This window comes from Vidua chalybeata, chromosome 4, assembly GCF_026979565.1.
Source record: "Vidua chalybeata isolate OUT-0048 chromosome 4, bVidCha1 merged haplotype, whole genome shotgun sequence".
In the NCBI taxonomy this organism is placed as follows: domain Eukaryota; kingdom Metazoa; phylum Chordata; class Aves; order Passeriformes; family Viduidae; genus Vidua; species Vidua chalybeata.
Genome location: NC_071533.1, coordinates 38,870,692 through 38,894,879, shown reverse-complemented (window position 1 = coordinate 38,894,879; position 24,188 = coordinate 38,870,692). Strand labels below are relative to the sequence as shown.

Sequence of the window (24,188 nt, the reverse complement as noted above, 5' to 3'; positions counted from 1 at the left end):
AACTGACTTATGTTTGTCAAAGGTGCTTTGTGTCAGGTGCATACATCCAACTATAAAAACCAAGTTTTAATAATCCTGAGTCATTATAATACAGACAGTTACCAGATGGTCCTTGTCAAAAATATGGATATCTAGAGTAGATTCTCAGGAAAAACTATTTCCATGAGGTTGCTGTATTGAGTAACCTGGAATTCCAGGTGATAGTCTGGTCTTATGAAATGGCCACAGGTCCTGCATCCCTGAGAAATGAGGTATTGTTGTTAAAAGGTGTTGATATTTCTCAGAGTCCAGGACATCCCTCTGGCTGCCTTGGCTGTCTGAGACCCTGGCAGGGGGCTCGGGGACCTTGGCAAGAAGTCAAAAACACTTGTGCCTTCGATTTTAGCCTGTGGGAGAGGCTGCCAACTCTACATGAGGAATTACAAGCCAAAAGGGTTTGAGTAGTGTAATAGGTGAATTGACACAGGGTGGAAAAGTAGAATTTTGGGGTTTTTAGAATGCAATTCAGGGGTACAAGATGGAGGAATCTGGACGTGTCCTAGCCTTCTCCTGCTTTGTCTTGTCCTCCTTGTCTTGGTGCGATTGTGACACCTTTCTGTTGGTTTAAGGTAGAGATTCACTGTCTAACATAGGTGATGGGCACAAAGCTGTAAACCTACAACACGTAATTTTGGGTATATAATGTGGGAGCCGCCTAAGGCTGAGGGCAGACTGCTGTGACTTCTGTACTAGACGGATCTCGGCAGGTCAGAGAGAGAATGGTATAGATAAGGAAAAATAAACAACCTTGAAAACTCAACCTCACGCATTCCAGACCTCTTCTTCAGGTGCCGGGCAAGGGGAACAAGGACTTTTACGATTTTGGGGTCATTCAAAGCAAAGCTGACCCCGTCAGATATTGGCTCAGAGTTGCTTACTTATAGTATGGGAAGGAAATGATGATACTTCTATAACCCTGGTAATGTTTTAACTGCTTCTCTTCAGGAATACTGCAGCAAATCTGGTCTTCTGCTTTCCATTAAAAAGTGCTGGATGAACTGTAGGCTTGTAAGGGGTAAAGTTTTAACACTGAAGACACTCAGTGGGATCTCAGGCAGTAAATGCACAAAGTGACCTCTGAGCAGAGGATAGTCACAGGTGTTAGTTTGTTCCCACAGAAAAGTACAGCTTGGAACAGACCTGGTACAAAGGAATTCACTTTGGCAGGTCCTATCTATTGATCTATATTTGTACTCTACTGCTTGATCTTCCAGTGCTTTGAGGTGCAACTGAAGGAAATCCCTTTGCTTTCTGGTGCTATATAAAAGTATTGGATAGAGTTAAAAATTCAGAGAAGGCTTTTCATAAAATTACAGAAAAGGCATTTGAGCAAGGTTAAGGCTGACTCTGTAGCTCGTGGGGGAGAGAAGATGGGTATGATCTGTAAGAATGCTGTATAGAGCATATGTTCTGTCTACTGTTGTAAATCACTGAAGTCACCTGCATCTTGACAGATGTCTATTGTCAGTATTACTTCAGTCTTAATTGTTCAAGAAGACACAAATTAACGAAGTTGCCACTTGCCATTATTTGAATATTGTCTAAAGGAGATTAATTGAGCCTGGTTTAAAGAGCTTGTATCATGCCTGTTTTGGAACTATTTTCTAGAATGCCACATTTATATTAGTTGACTGCACACAGTTGTGCTCAGAATTTATGGCTGCTTGACTAGGCTTTTAAAGCTCTGTCTAAAAATATCTGCAAACAATCTTAGTTCAGTTTTCTGGGATTACTAAGGGACTATTTGTTGGGAAAATCCAACCACACAGTGCTAGTAATACATATTCAGAATTAGATAGGAAAAAAATGTTTGTTACTATTTGGGTTATTTAATACTGCTTAATATCTTTATTGACACTGGAGAGATATAGCAGCACTTTGCTTTGTGTACATGTATGTGGATTGCACTTAAATTTCTGCTTTTCCTATTGGTCTCTGCAAAATGAACAGTGCCACATTCTCACAGAATTGAAGATCTAAGTTTTATATCAAGCCTTAAGAATATGCCTGATCAGGACATCTTAGCTCTTGCTCCAAGGTAGTAAACCGACATGGTTTGGTAAGTGGGCAGTGGTGTTAATACTTCTCTGATTGCTCACTGCTCTCTTTCTAAATGTGCATCAGTGAAGGGGAAGCCTGGGTTAAAAGGGCAGCTGTGTACTGGCCAGACCTTTAGTTGACACACAGTATTTCCCTGCAAGCTCTGCAATTGTAATATTGAGACAAATAGAACTGTAATGCTTCCTGTATACATGCAAAGGAGGATATAAACCGGTCTGGTTTGTCTTGTCTGATTTATCACTGTCATATTGATTTATTCTGTAGCCGTTCACTTCCCCCCAAGCTTCCTCTCCTGCTTTCAGTCTTCCTTTTATTTCTCTTGCCCAGCAGTGATGAATACTTTAGGATTTGTTGACAGAACTGTTTGGCACTGACAGGCAAGGCTTCAAGTTGAATTTCCTGAAGACTTTGTTTCTCTAGTATTTTTGTAATTATCTTCCCTTTTGCTTTTTAGATCACATGTAGATATAGTTTGGCTAGGAAAACCTGTTCTAGAGAGTCATATCTTCTTTGGTATTGGAGACAACTCCAGGAAAAAATGAAGATTTTCTTGAACGGTCTGTAAACTGGAGAGTAGGCAACTCTGCTCCTCCCTTGCATTCCTGTAGGCAGGAACACACTAGACAAATGAGAAGGGTAAGAACCAAGTATTTGCCTATGTGCTTGTTTATTCTGTTCCATTTTCCGTTTGTGTTCTCCTGCCTGTGTGTCAGAAAAATCCTGGCATAGGTCCAGCTCAGCAAAGCTGTATGTGTTGGCTCTTGACTGGAATAAATTTTTGCAGTAGGGGACAAAGTTCTCTTGCATGGGTGATACTATAGGTACAGTTAATGCTCCAGTGTGTTTGCAGTCCCAAACAGACTGGCATTCCTCAGGAGACTTGCAGATAGATATTGAAGACAAAGAAGGCTAATCTCAGTTCAGTGAAATTTTCTATGCATTTTGGGTCTGTTTTATGCTTTGTATGTGCAAGATCACTATGCAAGATGTCCCAGAAATAAGGTGTCCAAAATAGATGGGTTTGTTTACAGGCCAAAAAGCAGTCACCATTTGCATTCAGTTCTCTGTATCATGGCTGTTAATACACAGGAATAATTTCTAGTGATAATTCCTGTACTTGGCACTAGTGAGGCTGTATCTTGAATCCTGGGTTTAGTTTTGGGCCCTTCACTGCAAGAAAGGCATAGAAGTGCTAGAACATGTCCAGAGGATGCTGGGGAAGGGTCTACAGGACCAGCCCTATGAGGGGTGGCAGAAGGAGCTGGGGGTGTTTAGTCTGGAGAAGAGGAGGCTCAGGAGAAACCTTATTGCTCTCTACTGAGAGAACTGCCTGAAAGTAGGTTGTAGCCAAGTGGGGGTCTGTGTCCTTTCCCAGGTAACAAGCAACAGGATAAGAGGAAATGGCCTCAAGCTGTGCCAGGGGAGGCTTACATTATTAGGAAAAATTTCTTCACTGAAAACATGGTCATACACTGGAACAGGCTGTCCAAGGAAGTGGTAAAATTACTGTCCTGGGAAGTGTTAAAAATCCATGTAAATGTGACACTTAAGGACATGGCTTAATGGTGGACTTCATGATCTAAAAGGACTTTTTCAACGTTAATTTTTCTATGTTCACTGTGAGTCATCCTGTTTGCCAGCATTTTTGCGTACGCTTCTGGCTGTGTTTCTAAGTGGCTGACTTTGGGTGCCCCAACCTGTCTGGAAGACTTTACTTCCACAATAAGAGTTGGCTGTAGGTAAATGACCCAGACTTTCTGTCAGTAATCTGCCTAGGACTTGTCTGGGTTTGGATAAATAATGAATGCCTTTAAGGGAGAACATGACAGGGAATGTTTGATGTGGTGCAGAGGGGGCTGCACAGGGGCTGGGGTATGCAAGAAGAGTAGAAATGCACTGAGGAAAACAGCTCTGTATTCATCTGCCACTGAGAAAAGGTCCTACCAGAACAAGATAAACAGCTTTCTGAGCTCAGTCAGCTGCACCACCTGGACTGGTTGATAATGAAGATTACAGGTCATCTTCATAAACCACTATTCTGCAGAAAAGAGTATTTATATCCAAGATGTTCCAGGGGACTTGTTTTGAAATTTGTCATACCTATAACAATTGAAACACCTTTAATGATCCGTGTTTGCAAACAAAACATTTGATTTGTGATTGAGTTAAAGGCATTAGTCAAATCAAATCCAAATGTCATCTTTACATTTGTTTTTCTGAAAAATAATTGTAAAACCACTTTTAGTCTCCTTAAGATGAATTATTGTATTACTAGAACAAAATCAGAGTTAATGTTACTATTCCAACATATTTTCATCCTTCTGAGCTGTCACTATTGGCCGTATAGTGGTGTATAGCTGAAGACATTTGGTTTGACGGTATACAGTTCTTGGTCACTTTTTCCACCAACAGAAGCAGTGGGCTTAGAGCAGCTCTGTGAGTAGCAGTCAGTTGAGTAGGACAGCAGCCTAACCTAACCAGGGCAGCCTCCAGCTCTGGGAAGAAAGTAGATGTTATGGGAAATAGGAGCAGGTACTGGTATGAGACATGACAGGTACAAGCCTTTGTAGCACCTTAGAGCCTTCTACTGACAACAAGTCTTGGTTGCCTTTGTAAATGACTGTGGTGCCTCTCAGGTGACACTCTGTCTGGAACCACTGGCTCGGTCACCTTGTTAAAATGGATTGGAGCACATCAGGCATGTGGCCATAAAAGAGCTGCTAGGATACCTTGTCTCTGCTTCTGCAGCTGGTTTTATATAAAGAAAACGTACAGCTGTGACCTGCACTAAGGAGTTCAGTCAAACATGGTCTGAAAAGTCCAGAAAAACATTGATACCTGCAAGGAGATAAAGTAGATAGTGTTGGGAACAGAATCAAGGTGAGGGAGATTTGCTCCCTGTTTCTTTCAGAGATGTCATCCAAAGACTTGTTTGTGAGGAGTCTGCAAACAGCACGGTGTGCATCATGGGCTTACTCACCCAGCAGCATATTGCTGTGCATGTTCAGCACAGCACCCACCTGGTGTTCATGCTGCAGCATTTTATCAATTAGCGACTGATGATCGTAGGTGACTTCTGATACAAGTGGTATGTAAGTTCTCTCCTTTTTATTTTTCTCCTTCTAGGCAGGAAGATCCACCAAGACCTTTTTTGCTGCACTCATGCTTGAGGAGCTCTGATGAAGAAGTAAGATTTCTGCAAAAATGTTCTCAAGTTCTGGTGTATTGTCTCCTACCCTCAAAGGATGTCCAGTCTGTCAGCTTGCGCATAGTCCTTGCAGAAATACTTGCAACAAAAGGTAGATCAAAGATAAGAGATGATTAACCATTTGTACATGTACAATACTAGCAATTACAAAGTTTTATCATGTATAAGTCTTGATGCTCTGCTTTTATATTCTGAAATTTAATTTCTGTGATAGCCAGTAAGACACTATATTCAAAAAATCAAGCATATACTTACTTAGCTCTCATGATCTGCTGCCAGGCTGTTTTATCACATTTCAGGATAAAACACAATTTATCCTTTCTTATTCTGTTTTTTTTTCACAGAGGAATACTTTTGCAGCTTTCCTTGGCATTATTTATAGTGATTATATGAATAATTCTGGCCTTTTATATTACATTCAGATGAATAAACACATCCTTAAATCTGTGGATCCTATAACTGAATCATTATATTAAATTCATTATTTTACACGTTGATTTATGCAGTGTTTTTTTTTTTTAATGGAGGGATTTCTATTTTGCTTTTATCAGCTACACTTTTTATAAATACAGAACGCATTTTTTATGTCACTGTGAAATTCAGAAATTATGAAGTTCCAAGTATATTGCGCAATTCAGTTTACTTTCATTTATACTGGCTATAGTGTCATAGCCTTCAGAACACACAGCATAAAGAGTGAAAATACTTGGAATTTTTCAAATAGAGCTCAGCTTTGTGAATGTACATCAATTTCTGTAATAGAATAACCAGTTTTATCAAGAAAGTATATGCAATCTCAAATGTACTGTGTGGTCCAGAAGACTGGTTTTGTATTTTTTGATGTTTATAAACTTGGATATTTATTTCTGCCTTTTAGCTGCAGTTTTTATTTGCAAGACATAAGTTATTCTTCAGCATAAGGATTTTGTTTTAAAATATTTTTTTCTCTCCAGTACTGAAACCATTGGTGGAACTGCTGAGTGATCCAGATTACATTAACCGAATGCTACTCAGCCAGCTGGAGTACAGAGAACAGATGAATGAGCATCAGAAGAAAGACTACACATATGCTCCTTCTTATGAGGAGTTCATCAAGCTCATTAACAGCAGCTCTGATGTTGAATTCCTGAAACAACTGAGGTGCTTCTTTTCTAGCCCATTACTAAGACTTGAATGAATTGTGATTTTTCTTTTTAAATTTAATTTTAGATTTCTTTTTGTTTGGTGAAGCAGAGATAGTAAGGATGATAAGCTACAACGTTTTTTAGGTCTCTAATGTAATCAGCATTTTAGCTCAGTGGCAGAAAATGCATAAAAATTCTGCTTAGTATTATACTGGAGATGATTGTACTGTTGAAAGGGATAAATGCTTGAAATGTATGAAAGGCATACTGAACTCTTCTTTGCAACTTCCCTCTGTGGAATTAGATGAAATATGTTGAATTTCCATTGGTGTGGATGGTTTTCTCCTCATTATGAATTATGACTGGCCAGGATGGTCTGGTGACTGTGAACTATAGTGATCTTAGGGACACTGAGCATTCAGAGCAGCTTGTTGTGATTCTGTGGCATGGAAAGAAGGGGTTTGAGTTCCAGCACATTATACCACTGGATGAGAGGTTTTCTTGGACTATTGCAGGGAGGTGTTTCCCAATTGCATCCTTCTTAACCATGTTAATGACCTCTACAGAGCTTGTTAAAAACAGAAAAAACATCACTGAGCTCCTACATATCAAGAGTTTGTTTGATATTTGTTTGCCTGTTTTCTAATGCAAATAGCACCTGCTCCCTTTCATACTAATTCTACTCACTGTCTCATCTTTTTCCTTATATCTCTCCTCTTAATATGAGATACTGCTTGCATCTCAAGCTTGCTTGCCCAAGAACCAGTTGTTTATGCTTGCCTTATCTTTACAGCTGTTTCTCCTCTGATTTCTGATTTATGTGAAAGGATAATGAGCAGCTGACTGGGAAGTGGGGAACAGAGATAACTGCTGTTATACAACCTCCATAGATGTCCTTGAGTTGGTTTTGTTGAGCAGAGCAAAGCTTTGGAGGACGCCTGAAACCATTTCTGGAGCGTTTGTCCTAAGCTCTTACCACCTCTTCCCAACTCCTGTTGCTGCTGCAGGCCAGTTTTTTCTCTTCTCAAATGACTGCAGAAACATCTGAAATACACATGCATATTGATGACATTTGGTGACTTCTGTGTCATCTCTTGTGACCCTGAACTTCTGTTAGGCTTGGCCTGATCAGGCCAAGAGATGACTTACTGGGATGGAGTGTGCAGGCTGCACAAATAACGTCATCCTTTCTCTTGTTCTCCTCTTTGATTCTGAAACCACTTGCATTTCTGGGATAGGAAAATACATTTAGGTGATGGTGAAATGATTCTGTTGCTTGGCTACTTATTGTTCATCTGCTGTAAAATTTGCTCTTTACTCTAGGACAGTGCGCCTTTCCTGAGAGCAGAAATTAGTCTATATTAGACTCTGCCTAAAACCTAATTGATGTATTTATTAGCATAATCACACTAATGGATCTGTTTGTTTCAAAAGAGACCCAACTCTTATGTTGTTGTTGTTGTTCAAGCACATTAATGCTCAGTGTGTTCTCTCTTTAGCTCATAGGTCACTTTAAATTGTGTTCTTTAATACCAGAGAGCAGATCTGCTTTATGAAATAATGTGGTTTTGGCTGCACCTAGGTTTTTCCTTTTCTAGTCCGTGAAGTCCAACTGCCTCATCTTGAAATATGTTCCTCTACACCCTACAAAATGTTGGTCAGTCTAACCTGATCAGTATTTCAATGGAAAATAGCTGAGAAAATGTATTTTCTTTTTTAAGAGAAACAGTATCTGATTTTGGAGGCAGTGTTCTTCCTTCCTCTGGGATAGTGGTTAAAGAGCGTTTCCTGTGGGAGGAGGCATTCCCATTCTCTTTGTCCTCTAGCACTGTGGGAGCACCCAGAGAAAGATGGGCCAACCTGCAGTCATTTCAAATTTGTGTAGTCTGTTTGGCAAAGCTTTCATGATTAACCAGTGAAAGCTTGCAGATTTGCATTAACAAACCAAGCAGTGATCCCTATATGGATTGAAAACCAAACAAAACCAGGTGGTACTTAGCTGTAATTCACAACAGTGAACCACAGGGCAAATCTATAAAGGAGTTAAATAGGAAGAAACAAATAAGCTGTTGTGCACTTATCCCTGAGAAGCACAGTAAGAGTCTGTAGGAGTGATGGGAATGGGGCAAATGCTTCCCTTTCTCTTACAACAAATAAATTACTGACATGTTTTACTTGAACAGAGTTTTCCAGTTAGATGCTATTCTGGGTAATTATGCTCATCAAGAATTCCTGTTCTTGGTTTTATTTGGAAATCATTTTTCAGTGTCTGTTCTAAGCCAGTGCATGACATTCATGAATTCTAAGCCTCCTCCTGTTACTTATGTTGCCACATAACATCTTGGTAAAGAACACATACAGGCAGTAGCAATTTTCACTGTAAGCTTAGCTTTGAGGAAAATTTATCCTAAGGCACTACAGTTGCTAGGAACTCATTATTTTGTATTAAACATTCCTGTCATGCTTATCTTTGCAGATTGATTATTATCTGTTTAATAAAATAAAGATAAAATACCTTGCTAAGTTCAAGGGGCTGTGAGACACTGATAAACATTTCCTCAGCCTCTTGACTGAGCACAGCCGAGAAGGCAGGGGCTCCTGGGTGCCTCTTGATGTGTGCACGTGACAGTACAGGAGGGAGGGCTGCTAGGGCATCCTTCCAGACTGAGTTAATTAACAGGGTTTTGCTAGGCTTTCTTGTGGTTATAGCCAGGTATTCATGGTGGGGAAGGCAAGGAAAACCTCTGGCTGGTTCCGTGGAAACCTGTGGGTGAAAGGTGTGTGTTGCTCTCACCCAGGAAGTCAGAAAAGAGAGGGAGGCTATGTGGGCTTCCTTGTAAGCGAATGTAAAGCTCTCTGCTGTGCAAATAGCTCTCCCTGGAAGGATAATAACGGTGCTAGGATTTTCTAAATCTTATTTCTCTCCTAGCTTAGAAGCACTACCTTAAGAAGAAATATTGTATTGATTTTCTGCATTGCTTTTATGGATTTTATTTTTGGAATGCATTTGAATGATGCAGTAACTACTTAATATTAATTTTGGAGAACTTTAGGATTCATTGTTTGTATCTATAGTGAACCTCTAACATTTAGTCGCTTAATCTCTTGGAACATAATTATTGTTTTTGTGGAACTATCCCTTTAATTTTTGTAGGGAAATCAGGGGAGCTGATATTTTCATAAAAAGGAATTTGCTGATTTCTGGGGAGCTGTTTTGGGGTTTTTTGTTTGTTTTCCTATCATACCTTTACCCTGTTAAAAGTTTAATTTATTGGGGGGAATGGGGTGAGAACAAACCAGCAAAGCTTTCACAGGAGGGACCATTGTATGGTTATACACAAATGTCCTTCAAACCCACACTCTCTAATGTTTCATTTCTTTGATGTTTGTCATGAAGGCAGACTTTTATTCCTGTATTACCAAGTTTTCACATAGAGTGTTGTCCCTATGTCTTTCAAGAAGAAACAGTTAAACAGTGAAATTTCACCTTAATTTCCCCTCAGACTGAATTTAGCATGGATTAATTGGAATTCTGCTACAAATAAAGAAGAGATGAATTCTTTTACATCAGATGTGAAACGTGTACTTTCTCTGTCAGGAGAAGACTAAAGATAAAAGACATGCTGAATTAAAAACATAGTTGAGAACAAATAGTAATAAGGAGATAAGCTGGTGGATAGTTTTAATTCTGCTCTCAGGATCAGCATTGTATTTATGCTGATATTTATTTTTATAGCAGCAAAAAGTCACAACACAGTTCACTGTAAGGAAGACCATTACTACTGGCTCTTTATCATCTTTTACCTAAGAAATGAGAGAAGTGCATGAATAGAACAGAGAATAGGGAAGAAGGAAGTAATATGGATGTGAGGCCATGAAGGGTCCCATTTATCTAGTGCAGTCACTTCCTTAAATTAATACATCACATCTAAAATGTCCTTAGATGTTTGCTCATCAGCACCACAGAATATCTAGCAACTAGAATATTTGGAACAGAGTTACAGGGAGGAAAGGGTCATGGTCTGGCAGTGTAGCAAGGGTGTGTTTCTTGGTGCTGTGTTGTACAGCACTCCCATTGAGTAGCTTCAGCAGGAGCCCAGTGCTTGGGAGGAGCAGACTACGTAGTATCTTTGAGCATGTAACTCCAAGCATCTCCCATATTAAAGTAACACAAAGAACAGGAAAAAAAGAGATGCTGTGTTAAGTATTGGTAATAAAAAAAAGTGAAACCATAAAAGTGAACAAATGGGAGTAAATCTGGAAGGAAAAAATGGCAAGGTAAGTGGGAAGTACCTTCCATGTGCACTTGGTTGTCCATACCTTGTTTGATAAATTCATGATTTCACAGTTAGCCTACAATACCTGAGTGTGGTCAATGAGTGTCATTGCAGTGAGTGGCATTTACAGATCACATAAGCAATGCATCAAAAGTCTAACTGAACTGTCCTAAATAATTTGGGAAGCCTTGGTCTGAGTGTGTGTGACTTTGTATGCACCACACCACCACCCTTACTATGGGGCTGTTTTTCCTCTGACAGACTGGGCAAGAACTCTGGTAGTGGGTGGAAACAATCAAAATACAGTAATGGCAAAAGTAAGTAGTGTTACAAAAATTACAGGTTTTCAGGTTTCAATTTGATAATTGAAGAATTTGCTGCAGAAAAAAAATCTGGAAATGTAGTTGTGAGTGTATGCTGTGTGTATAAAACTGTGTATACGGTGAGCCAGGGACAATCAAAATCCTGAAAGAGTTACAAGAAAAATGGGGGGAATTGAGTGATGTTGGTGAGAAAAGTTTACATGAAAGAAGGTAAATATGTTTTAAGGATCACATGTTCTTTCTTAAATGGAGAATAAATCATCACAGAAATAGCTTTTCCAGGAGGCTTCAGCTTTCATCTAAGAGTTAACTTGATAGATAGCAAATTCACTGGAATACTTGCTTTCTTACCAGTATCAGTAGCTACCAAAGTAAATGCATTGAAAGGAGTGTTATGACCAGGACTTTGACATTTATGAAAACTTAACTGACAGTCATTTTCTTTGCTGAGTGCATAGTATTTGTTAGTTACAAAATCAGTTTTACTTAAAATTCAGTTTGCTAGCTGCATTAGCTGTCTGCTATTGTTTAATGTAGTTTTAGATGATAAACATGTTTTAATTATTCCTGGAGTGTAGTGCTTTGATGTTTTATGTATTTTAGTGTAATTTGTTTCTTCTACAAATTTATATATGCTCCATTTTGAGTGGATTAGCTTGAAGAACCTTACAGACAGCTCTTTTCTTCTAAACTGAACTGCCACCCTGGTTTCCTAAAGAAAACTTATATATAATGTTTAGAGTGTGACTTTATATTGCGTTTACTGCATATTACCTGTCTGTGCAATGCCATCAGTTGAGAGAAGAGTGCAGTATTATGGTTAGTTGAATGTCTCCTTTTTGTTACAAGACAATCTGTTTTCCCTGCTTCTTAGGTTGCAGGTATACTGTGAGATTACTTTGTTTCTAGATGAGGAGGAAGTAGAAGTATTTTGATTTTTATTAATTCTTAAGTGTGCTGTATGAAGAACACATTGTAAAAAATTAATGCCATGTTTTTTTCTTCTCCTCTCTCTCTTCACCCTTTTTCCCTACTGTTTTTAAAATTAGGTATCAAATTGTAGTGGAAATAGTTCAGGCAACCACAATCAGCAATATTCCCCAAGTGAAGAGACAGAAAGGTAAGATTCCATTTTTAAGTCACATATGTTGTTTTCATTTTGAAAAGCTGTTTGAACTCCTGCCATACATATGCAATCAGTGTGTGTGGGTTTTTTAGACAGATTTTAGGAATGCTATGCCTTTAGTATTTTGTTGCTGTTTCATTTGTCTGAATCTTCCAGAAGCTCACGTGGTATGATTATCCCCCCACCCTCTCTTCATCTAAGCTGATGGATCATGAGAAAGGTCATATCTATGATACATTTATTTTCAGAACTTGCTGTGACTGGGATTTCTGACATTACAAGTTTATATGCTGAGAATCATATTTCCACTTTTTTTAATCCAATCTGTTCTTCAAAATTTCAGTCTGTTCTCTTTGAAACACAAAAGAAGGAATGATACAGCATAATTTGTCAGACTTTATTTTGACTCTTCAATGTATTATGTTTTCCAGTTGCAATAGAGTCCTCTTAAATCTTCAATGAGTTGGTAATGGCTGTCTTTTTAAAAGTAGTGCATATTACAGTTGTACTTATAGTTATTACATATACTACTTTTTGTGGCTCTCAAAATATGTAAAAACTGAGGTATATCATCAGGAGATGATCTTAATGGCAAAATTACTGACCAAATCATTGCTTAGGGAGGTATACTTCAGTTGTATCAATGCATAATAAAAAGGCAATAGATAGTAAAATAATTTCTTTATAAATACATCTGTAAGATTTTAGGTTCTCATGTAATCTGTCTCTCTCTAGGTTATAAAAATCCTTTTCTAGTTCCATGTATCAGAAAGGAAAACTTTAAAAAGTCTATTCAAGTGTAATGAAAAATGCAGAAACAGAAAATGAACATGCTGTGCGGTGGGGAAATTTTTGACAATCTGAAGAGCTTGAGTCCATGCTCAAGTTTCAGAAAGTATAAGGCTGTCAACACCAATAATGCTTTTTGTTTACACTCTAAAATAGAGCTAAATGTGCATTCCAGTAGAATACGTTGCTTGTATCAAACAAAGATTAAAGGAAAAGTAGGCATTGGTTTGTATTCAAGTGTACATTATAGAAATAGATATTAATATTTTTCAGATGAAAGGTAATTGAATGGGAAGTCTGTTTCATAAAGTAATAAAATGAGACAAAGGAATTTAACTCTGAGAACATCCTGAAAAATCAAATCTTGCTAAGCCCGTATTTCCATTTGTGCTACCATTGGTCTTTTTGAGACAATAATTGATTTGGGGAATATTTTTATAGTTTATGTTCCTACAATTAATTATTTATTAATTAATTCTCTTGCTCTCTCACTTGACTTTATCTGTTTAAATATCTAGTGTTCTAAATCCTGAACAGAATATGTTTTTAAAGCTACAGTTGTCTGGTATGGAAGAACAGGTACAAAAATATTATAGAGCTGGTGGTATGTGGTAAAGTTGATTCTGCATTTTTTTAGGCTCTTGATTTCTACCTGTACTAAAAAAAACCTAACAGAAATTTCACTAACTGGTGCATTGAATTTTTGTATTATAATATGGACTTTTATTTTTGGTTTATTCCTATGGTAACCTTATATATAATTTAAGGGTTGATTACTACTGCTGACTCTGTTAGCTATTGGGACTATTTGGGCTAACCCTTTTGTTTATTAAATAGCCAATGGTTGTGCACATTGTCTGAAGAAGCTGATGGTTTTTTGCTTGAAACATGTGAAACTGTATGCCCAACAGAGGCATGGAAATACAATCTTTTTATAATTCACACAAATTTAGGGCAGATTTTAAATTTCAATTATTCCACTCCAGTTTTCATCTACCAAAATTTTTCAGGCTCTATGTATGTACAATAAACTCTAAAGAGAACTATCAAATCTGTAGAGGGGTAAAATCTGGTTCTGAAGACTGTTTTGTGGCTTATTTTTCCTAAAGGTAGTGGAGGCATTTTACCTAATGTGGTAATGAATCTAATATGTTCCTAAATTTTAAAAATAACAGGTTAGAGGAAAAACTGTGGTACCTTTCTTAAACAAAACCCAACAAAAAAACCCCAGCACAGCTCACTGCTAATATAAAGATTGTTGAAATCTTATAGAACATGATGCCATGTTACTTGGCATCATGTTTTGATGTTTCCTTTTCTGGATGCTACAGGGTAATGCTACCCCCAGAGTTAATGGTGAATAACTACATGTAAGCTTTATGCAAAATGGAAGTGTCTGCACAATCTCATTCTGTCTTTCTCTTTTTAATCTTTTCCCCCAGCGGGTGGTGCATACCTGCAGTGATGTGAGAGCGTGGCAGCTGGCTGTATATGACAGTGCCTTCTTTGCTGCTAAATGAGCTCTTGCCTTTTGTGTCAAGGGCATCTCTTAGCTTTGACCCCAACCTGGCAAGAGACAGTCTTACTGATAGCTATTTCTTTTCCTGTGGCAAAACTGGGTCTTGAAAATGTAAGTGCTTCTTTAGTGCCTGGGTGTTCAACTAGAGCAGCTGAACTCTGGCTGGCCAGCATTCTGTTGAGCCTGATGTCTGCTCTAAAAGTGTAACAGTACAGCAAGTGTAGATAGTACATATGTGGATATAGAATCATAGAGTGTTTGGATTGGAAGGGACCTTTAAAAATGCTCCAAGCCCTGTGCAATGAACAGGTATGTCTTCAACTAGAATGCTTAGAGTCCCATCCACCTGACCTTGAATGTTTCCAGGGATGGGGCATGTACCACCTCTCTGGGCAGCCTGTTCCAGTGTTTTGTCACCTTCACTGTAAAAGACACTCCTTTTATATAATCCAAATTGCCCCTCATTGCCCCTTTGTCCTATTGCAACAGGCCTGCTAGAAGTCTGTCCCCATTTTTCTTACAGGCCTCCTTTAAGTACTGAAGGGCTGCAGCTGGGTGTCCCCAAAGCCTTCTCATCTCCAGGATGAACAATCCCAGCTCTCTCAACCTTTCTTCTTGGGAGAGGTGTTCCATCCCTCTGATCATCTTCATGGCTCTCCTCTGGATCTGCTCCAGCAGGTCTATGTCTTTCCTGTGCTGAGGTCCCCAGAACTGGATGTAGTACTTAGTTGGGTTTCCACATGAGAGCAGTCTCAGCCTCCATCGTTTGGAAATATGGGAGCTTCCTGAAGCAGTGTTTTCAATAGAAGAAGGTACAAACAAAAACCTGAGGAGCAGTTAGTGTAGCAGAGGTGGCCAAAACTCTGTCTATTATTAAACAATGAATAGGTGGGGTCCAGATTTCACACTGATGACTTCTTACAGGGGCTACAGTTACCTGACCTTTTTACTATTTTATTTGGTGATACCAAAGTATGCATTTAATGTTGGTGCCTAGTAAGGTGGGAAAGGAAGGCTTGTTGCTCAGTAAGGACAGCATTCTTTACACTTTTTAACTAGTGCTGGTGCCACCTATTGGCAAAATATTTAGCTGTTAGGACACTAATAAAATCAGAAAGTATTTTAAAGTACTTCTAAACATCATTGTATTAAATCCTCTGTAGTTAAAAAATGGCACATTATGGGATTCCTTTCTTTTCAGATTTCTATCACTTGAATCTTCTGGTATGTGAGCATAAGAGAGCAAATAAAAACGTGCAAAAGCATCTGATTCTTGTTAAGCAGTAAGTTTTGCATTTGATTCCCTGAGAGAGTCAAAGGTCTAAAATGTTGAGACACAAAGTAATGTGAGAGGTTCGCAGTATGATACCAGTTGTGGGTGGATGATAAAAATTCCATGGCTGGGAGAATTGCTTTTGGCCATTGCTAAATTTGAATAACAACTATAACACAGCATTATTGTTTCTAGAGGTGTAGATAGTGTATTTTGGAGCAGTGCAGGCCACTGTAAATAGAAGCTGTTACCTTGCATTCTGACACTGCACTTCTCTCATTTACACTGGCACAAAAGCACAGAATCTGGTGTGTGCATGTATCTGCCTTACTTCACTTTTCTAACCAGTGTCTTCCTGTGTATCTTCTTCCAAAATGGTCATGATCACTCAAGCAGTGACTGTAGGAGGCAGCTTGGTTTTGGTGGTAGTTTTGTTGTTTTTCTTTGTTTGCTTAATTTGTGTTTGGTTTTTCTTCTGGTTGGTATTTTCAGATGGTACCCCTCTCTAGAGTCACATGTGCTATGGTTAAAAGAATCACATCTTTCTACACCTTTAACTATAAACAACTCTCCTCGTCTTTCCTTTTGATATGGATTCATTCTAAATACTGAACCAATTAAAATTTATGCTAAATTTTAAGTATTTTAGTTGTTTGTTGTTTTATTTTTTTTACAAAAATCTATCTTATCTGCTAAAGATTTTGAAGGACTCTAAATGCTTATCTGAAAATGTTTACTGCATTTTGATCTATTAAAGCAGTTTGTAAAAGAACAAATACCTGGATTGGGCATTAGAGCATGAATGACAGACAATATGCAAGTTTCTAGAAGCAAGAAACTTAATTTTTGTAAAGAAAAGGTTTCAAAAACACCAGTTGGGAAATAGCAACAAAAGTAAGTTGCTATAATGACTTGATATTTGCTGTAACATGAATAGGAAGCTGCTTAAATACACTGGTTCTAACTTTAACAGGCACATTTTTGTTTCTTCTCATACTGATATTGTATTACAGGATCCTACCAGAATTTTAGCAAGGTTCTCTTTTACTAGCTGCTGTTTAAAACAAACCCCAAAAATGCATGTATTTTGTCTTAGGGCAACACAGAGCAAGTCTCTCAACAGATTTTTTTTTTTAAGGATTTTTTGTAAAGGGATTTGTTTGATTTGCCTTTTAATTTTCTATGCTCTCCACCTTACACATGACTTCACAACATGACTGGAAACCACCCTTGGATGACTGGATGGGACTGTTTTTCAGACACTACAGTGTAATCGACCCCAGAGCAGCCCTGTTGAGAAAACTGCTCCTTTTCAAGCAGGGATTGTGAGACAGATCGAATAAGCAGCCATTTCTGTGTGGAGAGATCTGCTGTGTTGCAGCAGAAGATTTCTCCTGCTGAGCCTTCCCACTGTGTGTCTAGATATTTGCTTTTATAAGCAAAGCTGACAAGTGGCACAGAAACAGAACTGGCTGTGGGCAGGCCTCTCAGGTGCTGTGGTTCTGAAAGAGACTTGAATGTTCAGCTGTAAAAAGGGACTTTAAAAAGAAAAAAAAATGCTGGGGCTGCAGGCTAGCTTAGTTATGTGGGTTGTGATGTGTGGGTTTTGTCAAGATGATAATTTAAAGTGAAGTAAAATGGATACTTGTGTGTTCCAGCAGATTACAGATGCCATGTAACTCAATTATGTCAAAACTGTATTAAGATTCCTCCCCCTGATCTGCATCCTCCACACAGGAATAAACATTCACACACAATTATTTTTGCACAGTTTTCTGGCAAGGCTTAAAGAGCTGACATTGTGCCTGCACGTCATGCTCAAGCAGTAAGTGTGGAGAGAATCCATGTGGATGAGGGTAAAGGCTACAGAGTCTGTGGTACATTTATTTGCTTTTATTTGTGATTTTCAAATCAGCTTTGTAAAGGAAGTTTTTCTTTCTATTCCTGAGATCCTTTGTGTCTGCTAGTGATGGTAATGCATCTCTCAGCTGGAAAGATGCTGTTCAGTGGAAGAGGCTGACTGGTCAGATGGATGTGACCAAAGGGGATGCAAGGACCTGCAGATAGAGGCTCTCTGTGGTGGATGTAATTTTACTGTCAGTACATACTGACTCCCAGGCTCAGATTTACCTTACTGCCACTTGACTTTTTATTTTTCTCAGCTGTGGCTGTGAATGGGAGGCTGTGTTGTACGATGCATTGCTAATGATCAGGGCCAAATTTGTCCGTGGTCTCCCTGTAAGTCCCTTTCCCCAGACCTGTCTGTAGAAGTGGTTGGGATTTAACACTTCTTTTTCTCAGTCTCTTGTGAGACCAGAGAAGAGCTGCCCAAGATCCTTTCCTTGGACGTTGGGCAATAGAAGAACAGTGTGTGCTATTCTTAAAGGTCCTTCTGCTCTCACAGAGTTGAATAAATGCTTTTCCAGGCCTACATAGGTTTTTTAAACTTGTAATTCAAGGTTTCTAAGATTTGGAGGAGGTCTATAAAGACTTTCAAGTTGTATGTAAGATTCCAATTACTGCTTACACAAAAATGTTAAACTGATGTTCACTACTTAAATATTAAGCATGGCATTTAGGAGGTTCTGTATGTGCTTAACCTGTCTCTTGGAAAAAATCTTGCAAAAAAGCTTGTGATGGGGGAGCATCTGTGTTGCTCCTTCACTGACAGGGAGGGTTGGTCAGTACTGTTGTATGTGCTGCCAGGTGTCATGGATCTGTAGTTACTGAAGCTATAAAGGAACAAGAACTTGTAATTTTTTGTTTTATTCATGCTTTTGCCATATATAACTTTGTAGGTGAAGTGAGAAATCTCTGCCTTCTGCTGGTATGGCTAAGAGAGGGGACAGATCATGCATGTCTAAAATACAATTAAGTTTCTGCTTTAAGCAAATGTACATTGCTTTTGTGTACCCTCCAGTGTGCTTAAGGGTAATAAAATTTGTGTGACATTTTTTGGCATGACAATTTGGAAGGCCCCATTTTCTGACTTAAAAATGGATGATGTGAATATGTACTTCAGTTTGATGTATTTAATAGATATAAACCTGCTCAAGTAGCAAAGCCACCATAGGAAAAAATAAAGAAGAGGAAAGAAAACTAGTGTGAGAAATCATTTTTCAGAAATCATTTTGGTGGGCTCTAGGATATGCTTCTGGGGATACACTTCTAGCTTAGCTCAAGTCAAGATATTTATGAATTATTTAGAAGACAGTGTGGAAGCTTTGTCAGAAATTACTGCAGATGTGCAAAAATGCATAGAATAAAACAATTTGTGCAGGTAACAGCTTTGATTGCGTGGTAAGTTTGAGCTCATTTGGACCATTTCTATTTTAATGTTTGGTGCAAATTGAATTATCTACAACTGTGGATTGATAAGCAGAGTTTGAAATTCTGCTTTTGGTACTAATTGCTTTTGGTTGCCTTTGGGAGAGGTGCACAGGACCCTTTTGGGATTCAAAGTTCCTCCATGGCAGTGCATGTCCTGTCAAAATTTCCCTAGATAAGGAGAATTATTTTGGAGGAAGTTAGTAAAAGACACATTATTTTGGAGGAAGTTAGTAAAAGCCTCCTTTGGAGACGGAGGCTCTGCTCTGCTGTTCATAAAGTGTATACGGCTTGTGGGGAGGAAATCCCAAAGTAGCATGTTTCTTGTCTTGCTGATAAGGAGTGATTTTTGTTTGTTTTTAATAATATTTTTTAGAGAAATACCCAAACTGCAAAGTTGTTACTAGTTTAAAAAAATATTACTCAAAGGATGCTTTTTTCTCCCTGTTACATTGTGGTGAAGCAGTATCTTAGTAGCAGAAATCTACTTATTTTCCATTTATTGAAACTTGCTGGGTGTGAATACATGAAAGCCTTTCCTTTTGTGCCTTTCTGGTTTTATTTGGTTTATGCAGTGATACCTGAATATAATGAACATCATCTTTCTGATACTCAGAAATAGAGTATCACTCCAATGAAAATCACTCTTAATTCTGTCTTGGTATTTTGGTGATTGTGGAATCAGACAAGAATATATTAAAAAGACAAGTCTTTATAACTTAAAATATTGTTTCAATAGTGCTTAATATAACAAAAGCAGAGCAGTTTAGGTGTGAAAATCTCTAAAATCTCAAAAGCAAAAAGGTTTGGAGAAAACCCGTGATCCACCTAACCTTTTCCAGTTGAGCTGAAAATGCTCCTCCTGATTTTTGCTAGCTTATCTTTTGTAATTTGGAAGAGCGAAGTGATGCTCAGTGTTAGTGTTAATCCACACTTCCATGCTGTCTTTCCTGCACTGTAGCACATCAGGCACATTCTGTGCTGCTCTGCTTTTCATCAGCCTCTTGTTTATTTGTGAAGGACGTCACTGCCAGGCTTTCACGGTGACTAGTCCTGTTTATCGATGGAGCAGAAACAGGCTGGCAGTGTGATCTTTGTAACTGCTCTGAGTGATGCTTGGGTGGAGTGGCTCCTTTTGGATATGAAGAGCTGAGGTAAATGTTTTTGAAGTATCTCTGTTAAGACAGGAAATAATCACTGGAAGTGGTGGGCTCATTAATCTCTCCTGGAGGCCTGCTGCAGTCACAGGATAAGATTTCAGGTGAAGTAGACATGCGTACTTTGAAAACCCTTCAAGAATGCCTTGTTCCCATCAAGAAGAGTACTTTTGTTTTAAGAAGGCTAAAGAATCACGTACTGTTAGTGGGTTTTCAAAAGTGTGGGATTTCAAGTATGCATTTTGAGCTCAAAACATTTAAACTATTGAAAGAATTGATAACTTGTAAAAAATCATCTTAGAGTCAAGTGCAGCAGGGAAAAGGTTGGGGTTTAATCTTCACTTTAAATTTCTGTTCCTATGTTTGTAATAGCTGTAAATGTTTTGGTTTGGGGAGAGCATTGTTCTGTCCTTAAGGTCTTTTCCTTTCCTTTTCTCTCATTAATACTAGTACTTCTGTTTAGGGAACTGAAACACTAAATTAAATGCTCTGTTGACTTCCCTGTGGAGATAACATACCAGAAAAACAGATGGCCTTTTTCTTTTTTTTTTTTTGTAATTTTATCATTTGTTTCAGTGAGTATCATCTCTTTAGTTCCCTGTTATATGGCAGCTCAGATGCAAATGATACTTAATCCATTAAAATACTAAGGGCATTTGTATCAGGAAGCATCCCTACCAACATAAATACATAAAGCAAATCAAGTGAGATTAAAAATATGGGCAAAGATAATGGGAGAATATTTGCACTCAGTTATGTGTCGAACTTCAGGGAGCTCCATGTACCTTGAGTTGTCCTTCAGTATGTAAAAGACAAGTTGCATGCAATACTTATGTGTGGCTTTGAAGGGGAAGTAGAAGGGTAAAAACAGTTGTAAAATGAGAAGTTGCCATAATGTATTAGAAACTTGCTTAAAATAGGGATTTAAAATAATTTCTGAGAGATTTCCTTTTTGCTGTGTGTGCATTCACAAACCTAACTAGGTAGCTGTTTCTTAACAGCAGCTCCTGTAAAAATCAAATGCTGTTTTTATCTACATGATCTAGCATTTAATAGTTTGAAAACATAGTAGATCTTTACTATTTATCCCTGAGCAATCAGATAATCCAGAGCCAAGTAAAAGCCAAGTACTTTGCTACTGAGTAATAGCTGCAGCCCAAAAAAGCATGAGTGTTATCACTGAGCAAGAGGAAAATAAAACCAGTGTATAAATGTGAATCAGTTGCATCCTGCAGATATTAAACATGATTTCCACACAACAGGGTTTTATATCTGCTGCTCCTTTTTTTAGACCGTGGTAATTAGCTGAAGAGGATGGAATGTAGAATGCATAACCATTACACTGGCTATTACTAAATCTTATTTAGCTGACTGTCATCTTCACATTACTTTACTTTTTAACAGTACTGTGCAGTGTTGATGTGGCATTATAAGATTTTTTTTCTTAGTCATCTGACCATTTTGAATGAACTTTGGTCAGTTGTCTGGAGGGGATATTGTATGATATGCTGTTCACATCAGGCACAAGTTTGGGTTTGCAAATCAGATGTGTGGGAATGTGTCACACTGGGCTGGGGGGGAAGAGAGCCCAGTCCCTCGTGACTCCAGGCAGTCAGTGTTATGTTCAATAAGGTATATAAGCTATCAGCTCCATGTGTTATCATTTGCTATGGCTGTAGGTAATTTCCTTAATGCCATCTGATAAATGTACATCCCGTGTCCTCTAACAAACTGTGAAAAGAGAGCTGGAGGGGTTGGTTTTTGCTATGCATTTGAATAAGGATTTTTTTCCTCAACTTTTTTGTGTAAACCGTTGAGTTACAATTGCAGAATGTTTCAAAATCATCATTCTGTTTCAAATACAAACTTGCCAGTGTCTGTACTGATGAGAATGGATGACAGATGTTTTGATTCATAGATGACAGATGTTTTGATCAGACAGGTCACAGAAGCAGTGGTACAATATTTTCATGTCATAAAATACTATCTCTGATTTGCTTTTCACAGAAGCAATGGTACAATGATGTTTTCCTGTTGTAAAATACTGCCTCTGATTTGCTTTATCCTTAGATTCAAAAGGAAAAGAAACTGCAGCAATGAAAGCTGACCTCCTAAGGGCTCGCAATGTGAAGAGGTATATTAATCAGCTGACAGTGGCAAAGAAGCAATGTGAGAAGAGAATAAGGCTCCTGGGAGGGCCTGCTTATGATCAGCAGGAAGATGGCATTTCTGATGAAGGCGATGGCCCTCCAAGTCAGAAGGTATAAATGGCATTGTCGGAAGGTCTTTCTGAGTATGTTACCTCACTGTCGTTAATCCCTCCCTTCCCCCAGGAGTCGAGTACAAATTAATTGATGCTTGGTTTATTTACCTTGGGAAAAGATTACTGAAGTACCCAAAAAGACATGTTAATTGCTCAGCTTGGAACATTGTGCAATGTGAAACTTCACAAAGGGTTGTGAAGTTGCCATAATACTTGCTTGTAAGCACAATACTTGCTTGTGATTTTTTTAGACTTACCACCTATAGAGAGTTAATAAGGACATGGTAGCAGCTTTTGTGAAAGTAGCAAGTTGCTTTCAAATAAAAGACTGCCAACATATGTGCAATATGTCTTTGGCCTTCGTTACATTTACCTTAGGAAATATATGTGGGTTTTGAAGGTACTGAATTATTCAAAAGTCAACACTTAGGGAAGGAGGTATTTGACAAAGCGCAGGGCAGTTGTTGCAGAAAAACTCTGGTAAAGCTGCTGTGACTGAATGCTACTTTTCAATACCACTGTAGTCTGGAATTAGAAGCAACTATTGTGTTGGCCAGCATCTACAAAAATAAAATGACTACTTAGCCTTGCAAATCTTTAAAAAATTTAGTGACTTCTTTTGTAATCTGTTCTGTTCCATTTGGGCAGAGAACAGTAGCTGATGTATTCAAATGTGAAAAGATTTTATGTTTTTCATGTAGGTAGGAGATAGCTTATCTCTTCCTGCAGGGATCTTTAATTTTCATTATGGCCTTATAATAATTGTAACTTAGTAGCATTTTAGAAGAAGTAGAATAATGGAGAAATAGTTCCTACTTTTTGAATTTTGTTTTTTCTTGACTAAGGTCTGAATCACAATGATACACTACTCCCCACTTGTCCTTAAAGCATGATTTCAGATGGTGTGTCATGGACTGTGCCAAGACAGTCCTGATCTCTTTCCTGAAGTTGAGTGCAGCAAGTGGTGCCAAGGAGAAAAAGAGAGATGGGAGCATGTGGCAGCACTGCATGAGCCAATGATGCCACTTTGGATGCCTGTTGAGACGTTACCAACATTTTTGGATAGATACATGGGGACATATGATTGTTCAAGAATGGAGTCCAATAGTGAAGATGCACTTGATAGGGGCAGGCACTGGTCAGGAATATAATAAAATATAATTTTGTAATTAAAATCAAAGGAATTCCTGAAGTTGACATTGCATGTTTCATGGACCAATGGGTTTTTTAGTGGGAGTTGCTGACCTGGGGTTATATCCTGCAAATATACCAGTGAGCAGCTCAATATTGAGTTAATGGTACTATTAATAGCAATAATGACTTCTTGCACAGGCATTTGTTGTGGTGATGGTGTAAACAGTGGGATCTGAGGCAGTTTTGCTTGTGAGCTTTTGATGTTTTGATGAAGCCCTAGAACTCCTCTAAAGTTATGTCAGTATAGAAAATAGGAAAACTGCTTCTCCCTTCTCTTGTCCCTGATTCCCCATTGCCAGGAAATAAGCTGCAGGAGGCTGCTTGAGAGATGGAGGCCATGCTGTCCCATTTTGAGCACAGAAAAATGCTTAGCTGAGGAATCAATCTTTCTTCACTGTTGCCTCTTCTCATCATCTTCTAACACTGTTTTAGCTGCAGTCTGGGTTCTTATTTCAAGGCAGCTGGTGTTATTTTGGATGTTGGCCTCCCCCATTTGGGCAGTATTGAC

The 24,188-nt window shown here is 38.4% G+C and overlaps 1 protein-coding gene across 1 annotated transcript in view; it reads left to right on the top strand.

Annotated features, from left to right (window-relative positions):
- Positions 1-24,188, top strand: part of SNX25 (sorting nexin 25) — an 80,758-nt gene that overhangs the window by 26,292 nt on the left and 30,278 nt on the right. The window contains exons 4-7 of the mRNA XM_053940048.1: positions 5,227-5,399; positions 6,262-6,448; positions 12,082-12,152; positions 22,294-22,484. Coding sequence (XP_053796023.1) covers positions 5,227-5,399; positions 6,262-6,448; positions 12,082-12,152; positions 22,294-22,484 — 622 coding nt within the window. The remainder of the gene's footprint in view (positions 1-5,226; positions 5,400-6,261; positions 6,449-12,081; positions 12,153-22,293; positions 22,485-24,188) is intronic.